Source organism: Notechis scutatus, chromosome 3 (assembly GCF_049901735.1).
Source record: "Notechis scutatus isolate UNSWTSFEM ecotype Mainland chromosome 3, rNotScu1.2, whole genome shotgun sequence".
NCBI lineage: Eukaryota > Metazoa > Chordata > Lepidosauria > Squamata > Elapidae > Notechis > Notechis scutatus.
In genome coordinates, this window is record NC_142011.1 from 119225195 (window position 1) to 119235364 (window position 10170).

Genomic DNA, 10170 nt, shown 5'->3' on the forward strand with positions numbered 1-10170 from the left:
GTGCGCTGGGTCTCCAGTATTTTGCGACTCCGAGCTTCGGGATTTCGGGCTACCGGGACAGGCTCAGAGCGAACTTCGTCTGAAGAGGCACATCTCGTATTCCTACAATGAGTTACCAGATTGAGCCAAACTTTAGAGATCGAATTTAACTACGCCTAATTCCTAGGAAGTTCCCCAATGTGGCCAAACCTGCCCAAACTCGAACTATTGAAGTGTTTCAAAGAAAGAAAGCAAAAAGACACCCTTTTGTTTCCGACAGAAGAAACTCGTTAACTTGCGTTTAAAAAGCCTGAACAAAACCCAGAGAAAAATATACCAGTAATAAAATACCTACAAAGATATATATATTTAAATATTATATTTATGCAATATATATATATATATATATATATATATATATATATATATATATATATATATATATATATATATATATATATATATATATATATATGCAAAATTATATGAAGACGATCCTTATATGCGTGTGTACGAGCGCGCATTTATGTATCCTTGAAAACACGTGTGTTTTAAAGCACACACGCGTGTACAATAGACCTGTATGTTTTGTTCTTTTGGCTTTGTACAGTTGTAGATTGGGGGGTAACTCTTAATAAGAAACAACCCAAAAGTAAAGCCCTCCCTTAGACATAGCAACCTACCATATTTAATACTCGCTAGTTAAAATCTTTAGTAATTGTCAGAAGTTTATTTCCACCTTGAGAAATAAAGTTCTTTTTTTTCATTTTGAAATCTTACTTCTTTGATTTTTTTTTGTTCGAGCCCAGCTTCAGTCTCACAAAGCATGCTTTACAAAAATCACGAGAGCATTCCGTTTTTATTCTTTTTATTCTTATTATAATTATTTAAAATTTGTCGTTGTAGGTAGACAAGACCACTAGCAACGTCGCATTTTTTCTTGTAAACATGGAGCACAAAACACCCCCGAAGAATGGAAACCGACCCCCGCCCCAAGGAAGGAAGAAGCGAGCCCCTCCCGAGCTCAACCCCGGCCCCCCACCCGCCCCGAAGTCTTATCGGCCCTCGATCCACCCGCGAGTCCTGGGCCTCCCGAGCGTTCACCAAGTCCACTGCTGGGCTTGTACCAAGTGGTGCGCTGTCGGGTACTGGGGGGTGCCGGCCGAGCTGTACTGGGCATTGTACTGCATGTGCTGGAGAGACTGGGCGCTGTAGGCTGAGAAGGGGATGCCCGCCTGGAAGGTGGCGGCAGCCAAGTCCTGGGCTTTGAGCGTGTGGCACGGCTTGCCGTCCCTGACTAAAACCGGCACGGCCACCCGGCGCGGGGAGGGGAGAGGAGTCACTTCCATACCTTTCTCGGCCCGGGCCCGCTTCATCTTGTAGCGGTGGTTCTGGAACCAGATCTTCACCTGCGTCGGGGTGAGGCGGATCAGGCTGGCCAGGTGCTCCCTCTCGGGCGCCGAGAGGTACCGCTGCTGCCTGAAGCGCCTCTCCAGCTCGTAAGTCTGCGCTTTGGAGAAAAGCACACGCCTTTTCCGCTTCTTCCCCGAGTCGCCGTTGCTCGAAGGTTCCTTGTCGTTGTCCGGGGACTCGTCCGCGGAAGGCTCCGGAGATTTGGACGCCGAGTCCTGCTGGGAGTTGCTGGACGTCAAGCCGTGCACTGTGGGGAAAGCCACAAAGGAAACGACTCAGAAGGGAGGGGGGCGGCCGGGTGGGACAGCAGACGCCCCCTTCCCCACCACAGGGTCCCGCCAGGCGCTGATGCTTGTCGGCTCGCTGCTTGGCTGGCCTGGGGGGAGAAAATAGGGTCCCGGGGCCTTTGCCAGCGGGCGGGCGCCCTTGGTCCCTGCCCGGTCGGAAAGGCGCGTCTTCGCCACGGAACGGTTTTGTAAGGGGAAAGCTCGCCTCCCTTGGAATATTTGGATGGCGCGCTGCGCCTAACATCGACCTCCGGTGTTTGTTTATCATGTTTACCCACTCCTTCTCCCTCCCTTCTCTGGGATTATGGGGCGCTTTATTTTTCTTTCTATTAAATGCGTGTCGTACACATAGAGCGTACATGAAAAGATACACACAGAAATATACAAGATAAAGACAAAACGCATGGATTTTAGTAATTTTGCAGGACACTAAATATAGAACAGTTTGGTCTGGAACAACCCACTTTTTAAAACTAACCATAGCGAGCGCAGTCCGCAGTTCTCTTCTGCGTGAGAGTTGTGCGGAGGAGACCTTCCCTAGATTGAAATGTCTTCTCTTAAAACAGCATTTGGACTTTGGACAATTCCCTTAAAAACAAACAGAACGGATTTCTTCTTTCTGGGCTACGTGGATTGATTTTTAAAGGACAATTCAACAAGTCATTCTTTGATCCAGCAGAGCCTGGGGCGATTTACAAACGTCTAAAGCAAGGCCATCCAAAATTTTCCCACAAAGCATGCTCTGTTCGTTAGAAAAGTAGAGAGGACGACTCGGGAAAGAGAGGAGAAAGCAGCTGAGCTGAAGGGGAGTTTTAAAATCTATTTAGGATGGGCTTAGCTCGTATTCTTCGCCCCTCCCCTCAAAACCCCTAAATAAATAAGGATTCAACCCTATTATTTATCCTATTAGCATCTTTAGAAAAGAAAACCCTTTATGTTTAGTTACTTGTTCCAAAAGGAACTTTAAAAGGCAACCAATTTGGCGGAGAAAAAGTAACAAGAGCTATCACGGTTCATCCAAGTCTTGGGGTGGGAGGGAGCAAGCTCACAATAAGAGGGAACCCCAATGTGTAAGTTTGCTTACTTACAAGAATACTGGATGCTCTCGGTGGTGGCAAGCCAACGCGTGTAGGGATTATCAGTATTGTCATAAAAGGGGTTCTTCAGAGGCAGTGTCTGAACAGCGTCCAATGCGGTTGTCCCCAAAACACCCGGCTTTTGGGGGGACTCCGAGCCCTCCGTCTCTTCCTCCCCCCCTTCCGCGATGGATCCGTCTTCGTCATTGGTGTCAGGCAAGTCCAAGATGTCCTTTACAGAAAAGCCAGTCTTTGTGTTGGTTAGAGACATATTCTGGTCAATTTTTATGCAGGAAACTTTGAAGGACCAGTTTGTCAATCCTCTTGGTTCGCCAAACACCGGGAAAAGGGGTGGGTGGGTGGGAGAGAGAAGAGGGAAGGGGGTTGGGGGATGGGGACGAAAGACGAAAGGAAAGGCTGGGGTGGTGGCGGATGGCGGGGGGACACAAAAATCAGCTGCCGTCTTTGGACATAGACTATCTGCTGTTTCAGGCTTGGGCAACGGAGAACCGGGGAACCGGGGGCGGGGGGGCGACGCGGGCTTCCTCAAGACTTTGTAACTCCAGGAAAAATGCCAAGGTGCATTTACTTGAAGGTCTGCTTTAAGCCCAGTGCGCTGGTGGTGCCTCCTTGAAAAAAACAAGCCATTGCTAAGACGGGCTGTCCATATAAGGTTGGTCTTCGTACATGAACCTGCTGAGAGGAGGGAGAAAGGAGGGAGGGTTTGAAAATGCATTAAACGCAAAAGGTTGGCCACGTGTGGGCGGGTCTTGGGAGTCAAGTGGATGAAGACAGTGTTTGCAGATGTGAAATTGTGGGGTTTTTTGGGGAGGGAGATGAGCCTCCACCATTGGTGCTGTAGCACATGATGAGTGGTATAACGTGTCAATTAATTACAAAGATGGGGAGGGTCTTTTCTACACAGTATTTACATACAAAGGCGATCCAAGTAGCTAGATATTCCACATACTTGAAAATACGTTTTAACAAATTGCTTCTGAAATATCCCCTCCCCCCCTCTCTCAACGCACACTTCGAGCGCAATTTTGCATTCATTTTCCATTTTATTACTGACATATAACTGCTCTTCCTCCCCTCCCCCGCTCCTTTATTTGCAAGCAAACTGGAAAATTGACAATTGTGCAATGGCTTGAACTAAACTACCACCTAAAGGACAGCAGAGAAGAGCGCAAAGGAGAAGTCTATTCAAACTCCTGATTGTTACCAAAAGATGTTGTTGGGATGGCAAAAGCCCAATTTATGTAAACCTCGTAGGTCAATATTGTGGTTGAGGCTTAAGGATGAGTGTTAGAAATTAAACAGCAAGTAATTGATTCCAGTTTGCTCCGAAATAAGCTAAACTAGCACTAAAGAGGATCGTTCTGCTTTTGAAGAGTCGAACGATTTTTGGTGGGTTCTTAAAAAATATTTGCACAAGGGTAATTTGTTTCAGCCCTTCGCTTTCTAAGAGATTAATCTGGGAATGACTCTATAGTAGCCAATGCCTGAATTCAAGAGGAGATTCTAGATTAAAAGACACTCTTTGAAGCAAAGTTGCAAATAGATCGCATTTTTCACATTTATATAACACACACACCCTAAGCCTATGGTGTTGTGTTTATTCAGATAGCATTTTAAGGATACTGGAAAGAAAATAAACCTTGTGGAGGAGACATTTTCGGTCTTCACTGGAGCTAAACTCTTCTTCTGTTCTTTCTTTCTTTCTTTCTTTCTTTCTTTCTTTCTTTCTTTCTTTCTTTCTTTCTTTCTTTCTTTCTTTCTTTCTTTCTTTCTTTCTCTCCCTCTCCCCCCTCCCTCTTTCTTGCCTGCCTGCCTGCCTTCAGTCCCTGCGTCCAGTCCTCAGAGATTCGTGGTCCTTTCGTTGTTCTTGCTCTTGGGGCCGGAGACAGAGTCCGGCAGGCTAGCTGTTAATCTCCGAGGGAATCTGGGTGGGGTTGCGCTGTGGCAGCGCTGGCCGCCAGGCGGAGGGCAATTTAGGACTTAGCCTCCTTTGAGGAAGAGGGGTTACAAAGGAAGTCAGATGGGGTTGCCCCTCTTCCCAAAGCCCTCTAGCTCTTTGGGAGGCGACCAAGAGACAGGGGCTGCTTGACTTCCTTAAGCGATGGCCAGTGCACCGCTCTGATAGACGGGTGCGTGTGGGGGTGGGGGTTCAGAGAAATCCCCCCAAAGCAATTAAAGATCGTTGATCAGTATATTTCCCCGAGTCGTCCCCCCCCCCCCCCGCCGCCGCCCAACCTCCCATCTCGTATGCGAGGCGGATGACAATGCTTCGGGTGTTTTCTTCTTCTTTTAAAGCAAGTCCCTGAGCGCATCCTGGGTGGTCGGACCCGGGCAAACACAAATACAAACCGATTGCTAAGCTGCGGACAATGGGCGAAATGTAGACAAATGTCCGGCTTCTGTTGGAAGCCTTTGTCCTAGACCAGGTTTTGCATTTATTTCACTGGTGAAATAATACATGATTGACGCCCTCTTTCAATGTGTTCCAACTGTTTGGAATAAATCTGAGGTTGTTCCTAGTTGTCATGGCATTCAACGCCTTTCAATGGACTATCTCTTCATTCATTTCGGAATCTTGCCACAATATTAAGGAAAACCCCTTCATGTGGATGCTTCCTAGCTGGTCTCCTCTTTTCACTCCAGTAAAAAATAATAAATAAATAAATCACAAGGGGGGGGAGGGGGAGCGGCAGCAACAATCGGTTCAGGGCAAGACCAGGTTTTCAATTGATACAAGGCCTTTTCTTCGGGTGTTAGTGAGAAACAAGAAGGGTGGATGAAGGGAATCTAAACAACCAGGCAAAAATGCTTCAAGCCCATCATGTATATGTCTTTAAAATTAAGATGAGGACACCCCAAAGTTTAAAACAAAGGATATATTTGCTATAGTGTTCTTGCTGTAATACTGGGTGGCAGCACCAAGACCATGGTTGTGAGGGGCTGTCTAAAACAACAGGAGGATTAACAGGAGCAAGTGTAATAAATAAATAATTGTAACTGTTGAGTAGCCAAATAAAGAAAGAACCCATTGTTCTTTCACATTGCAATATAATTTTGGGATGGGGAAGAGTGGAATACCCCTTTCTTTACTTTGGAGCCAGGCCCAAAAGAAACAACTAAAGAATAACAGTAAGGAAATGCCAGTTGCAGCAAACAAGTACAAATAGCAGGGGGGGAAAAGACACAGCATATAAGTAAATCATGTTGCCAAGCCATTCTGATTCCTTCTTTAAACAACCCAGCTTGTTGCAAGAAAGGGAGAGGTGAGGAGGAGCAGAGATTGGGGAAAGGAAGAATTGTGAGGGAAGCATCCTTTTTGCACAGTTTGGGTAGGAGTTTGGTTTTTGATCAATACTCTTTCTGTTTTCTCTTCCTCCTCCTCCTCCTCCTTTTGATGGGATAGATCTCTTGATGCTTGGGCTCCTGAACCCTTGATTACATTTACAACTGGGGGGAGGGGGGGTGGAGGGAGAGAAACCTCACTTGTTGAGTTATATCAATAAAGACCTCCTGGGAGCTACACTTGGGAGCACATGCTCCCCATGTGATATACTCGGGACAGATTTGCTCCCACCGGCCACCTGATAAGCAAATATTTTCCTAAGGGAAAATCAGGGCTCCTAGAGAACATTAATCAGCTGCCCTTGGAATGGGGGTGACAATGGGCCATTGAGAAGCACATACATCGACTAAGCAACACAGCTGGACTGTGACCAGCCATTCTCTTTTGTACACAAAAGACCTGCAATAAGTCATAATTCCATCCCCCAATGCCTTCGCCCTCCCCACTCCCAATCAATCCGTGAGGTTTGCGTGCAAGTTTACCTTACGCAGAAAGTTCCCACAAGGGCAGAAAAATGGTATCAATGGTACAATCAAGGCACATTTTATTTTCTGTAACATTCTCTCTTTCTAGCCTGATTTGTTGCATGTTTCCAATAAGCACCTACTGCAAAGCTTCAGTGGACTAGTATGGAGTAGCACCCACTAGTAGCACCTTGAGCCCTTCCAGTAGTAATAGAGGGGGAGAAGCCACAGGGTCTTAGTTATGGACTAGTGAGACCACAGAGGCAAGTTCCACCCTATTGAAATGTGGTGCATGGGGGAAGGATGGATACAAATGCCTCCCCCAGACCAAACATCCAGGCAAGAACATCCCAATTTGGTTGGCAACAGGGCTGACTGGTCTGAAAAACTGAGGCAGGTTGCTGAAAAATCTAAGCAAGTGGCAAGCCTTGGGAAAGAAAATCTAACTTTGGATGGATTTATACCATGTATTTTTAATCAGTATGATAAAGCATTCTGAGTAAGGACTGCTCTTCTAGAAATGTTTTTTCTTCTTCTATTCCTAAATGGGATACTGGCTTTCTCTTGTGCTTCCTTTTCTTTGAGACAATTTTCTCTTACTCAGGCTATCCACTATGCAACTTAAAAGCCATTCTCCTTTAGCTTCCCTTTCATAGGGTGATTTATTCCAAAATGTGATGTCTCATCTGAGCTTTGAACTGTGGATTAGTGTGGAATAATTAATGCTGTCTACTAAATCTCCAGAGATTTTTTTAGCTGAAACTTGTGGGTCTACCTTTTCTTTCAAATCACATTCCCATTTTTTTTTTTTTTCATAAGTGAACTCCAATGGACTGGGAATTTTAGGTGGTGATGTTCACAGAAATGGCCAATTTGAACCCATGAAAAGTAACCAGTTTCAGATTGTAGGGACGTATTTTTTGTAGTCTACATTTTAGGGAAGGCTCAATATTTGATTAGAATATTGTACCCTTATTGGGTCATTAAGGAGCATCTTAACAAGCAACATAAAGAAAACACCCGTTTGCTTCCCCCCTCTCTCCATACTCATATAAGTAAATAAACCTGAGAATGAATGGACAAAAGTCAAATGGCTGGTGCTTCTAGAGTGTTGACATGAGCCTAGTAAGGATGTCTGCCCAACAGATTAAGAATCCAGGAATGCTGGCCATCCTAAGCCCTGGAATTAAAATAACCGGGTGGTGCTGGTGGTATTTGAACAATTGAACAAAGAGGCTGAAAAGGAGAGGTACGTGTACACAGCACAAGTGCTTGTACTTCAAGACAAGTGCCCTCTAGGAGTGGGGAAGTGTTTACCTGTTTACTTTTACAGGTAGCTCAAACACTGGGCAGTTGCCTCTTCACAGATTTTGCAGCTGTCTTCCCCACATCTCAAGCTTTAAGGTAGGGTGTAGTTTCCAAAACGTGGGCTTAACCCTCACCCAGGACTCTATTTAAAATAATGCAGGGAGATAAGGGCAGAGAAATAGACTTCTCAGCTGCTGCACTCATATAAATTGCTGGGACACTTCTACCACAAAAAGGATTGCTTGGAGGTAACACTACTGTCCCCAACACCAGACAATCTTAGCAGTCCTTGACTTATGGTTAATTCGAAAACCAGATTCAAAAACCAGCAGCGCTGATTACATTTAGAATTACAGAAATTGTACAGGTGAGAGGACGTTCTTAAAAGAAATGATTTTGTGGGTTAGTTCTGGAAAATGTGATTGTTTTTTTCACATAACCATGAATGATTTACAGTGACAGCAATGTGGTGATATTTAAGTATATGTTTGTGCAATTTCCTACAATAGAATTTCAGGCAATGTTACTTTACAGTCTGATAAGCATATACACACACACACACACTGCAAGGTGTGAAAGAAAGATGCAGCAGCTAGCTTGAGGTCCCATTTGGCCCTGATGCTAGACGGCCAATTTCATTGTCTTTCTCCTCTTCTCCTTTCTTTATCCGCTACTGGACAGATGCATACCAAGTCGTTAAAAAAATACAAGGTATTTTTTTCCCCTTTCAAACAGTACATTGTTGATTATCATTTTTTTGTATTTGGAAACTGAGGAAAAAAGAGTTTATCAGGAGTTTCTCCTTTGGAAAGATGCAGGGAGGGAGAGAAGATACTGTATAGTGAGTATATAGGGTTGATCTTTCACCCACCACAACATCCCACCTTGGATAATAGCCTTCAAGTGGATTAGTTTATTGTTTGATTAGAGCAAAGGTGCAAGTAAATTGTTTTCATTCATCCGTCTACAAAAACACATTGCACCTTTAGCGCTCCTAGTGAGGATTAGTTGAAAGAAGATACAAAGCCTTACTGTGTGGACGGCCTGTTTTATCTCAGGTTTTATAATCTTAGGATAGTACACTTGAAATCAATAAGAACAGATAACACTCACATATAAAAATCTGCTTTGAATTAATTATAGGAAAGGCATTCACTTCAGCAAAAACCACAACTCGAATATTGAGGGCAAATCCAGTCTGTCTTTGTTCTAATGTTGGTTGGGTGGTAACAATGCTTCCTCACCATAGGATGCTATTCTAGCTTCGAATAAAGGTTATTTGAAAAAGGCTAGATTTACAGTAGAACTCTATATGTATCTGCAACATGTAAGGCCCAATGACTTCAGGGGGACTTGCAGCCACAGAACTAATTGTGTTCAGAATTTTAATATTAAAATTGATATGAGCTATTTGTGACTACCATTGCTTATTTAAACCTACATAGCCTTCACATTCACAACATTTTAACAGTGATCTTGATCTCTTGATACAAACCCAATCCTTCTACTTTTATTTGACAGGAATCTAAAGTAATAGCAATAAAGTGGGATACCCCCTCCCCTCCTCACAAAATGCACTGCTGGAAAAAAAAATATTGGAGAAATTGTCTGAAAACAAATGTCCATGAAACTATCTCTAATCCTGATTTAACTCTCTGTAGCTGTGGTGCAGTAGTAGGGAACTGTAGGAAGAGAGATAAATGCTTCCATAATGACAAAAGGCAGAGGAAGCTTGAGAAATGAGCCACTGTCAGGCTGCGACCTCTCGTCCAGCTCCAACTTCCAGCTTTCTCAAGAAGCAATCGGTTCCTTGTTTGTTTGCAGTGTAAAAAAATTAAACTCTGTTCAACATGTCAATTTCTAAATGAGTTTTTTATTATAATGATTATTATGATTCCCCCCCAGCACTGGCTTTGATAACAAGCTTTTTCCTAATTCTTTCGGAAAACCTCCCAAGGTTACAAATTGTAATAGATATCGCGGTTTTCTTTCTGCAGGCTAATCGGTTATTTACGGGCTGTGCCAAACCCAGAGGGCATGTGTTAAGTCTTTGATAAAACCACATTTATGAGATTTTCTCAAATATACTAATGCAACAATACGAAGTACAATAAGCTGTTCTTTCAACTAACTTAAAAACAAAAACAAGGAACAGAAACACTTGACATTATCATATAGACAAGTAGACTTTAGAGCTGCCTTTCAGCTGTAGTATTTTCTGCAAAAAGTAGGATCTAACCTCTGGTTATCCTTTTGGTTCCAATTTATTATGGCCATTT

The 10170-nt window shown here is 43.9% G+C and overlaps 1 protein-coding gene across 1 annotated transcript; it reads right to left on the minus strand.

The window, feature by feature from the left end:
- Positions 1-1020: 1020 nt before the first annotated feature.
- On the minus strand, positions 1021-3088 carry NKX2-2 (NK2 homeobox 2). The gene is made up of 2 exons (XM_026672465.2): positions 2768-3088; positions 1021-1639 (listed from the first exon to the last, which is right to left on the minus strand). The coding sequence occupies exons 1-2, from the start codon at positions 3024-3026 to the stop codon at positions 1080-1082; spliced, it is 819 nt and encodes a 272-aa protein (XP_026528250.1). The 5' UTR covers positions 3027-3088; the 3' UTR covers positions 1021-1079.
- Between the last annotated feature and the right edge of the window lie 7082 nt (positions 3089-10170).

Excerpts from the sequence above, each read along its gene's own strand:
- NKX2-2 (XM_026672465.2), bottom strand. The coding sequence starts at position 3,026 with ATGTCTCTAACCAACACAAAGACTGGCTTTTCTGTAAAGGACATCTTG. Across the intron at positions 1,640-2,767 it reads CGAGAGCATCCAGTATTCTT|TGCACGGCTTGACGTCCAGC; the intron begins GTAAGTAAGCAA and ends CTTTCCCCACAG.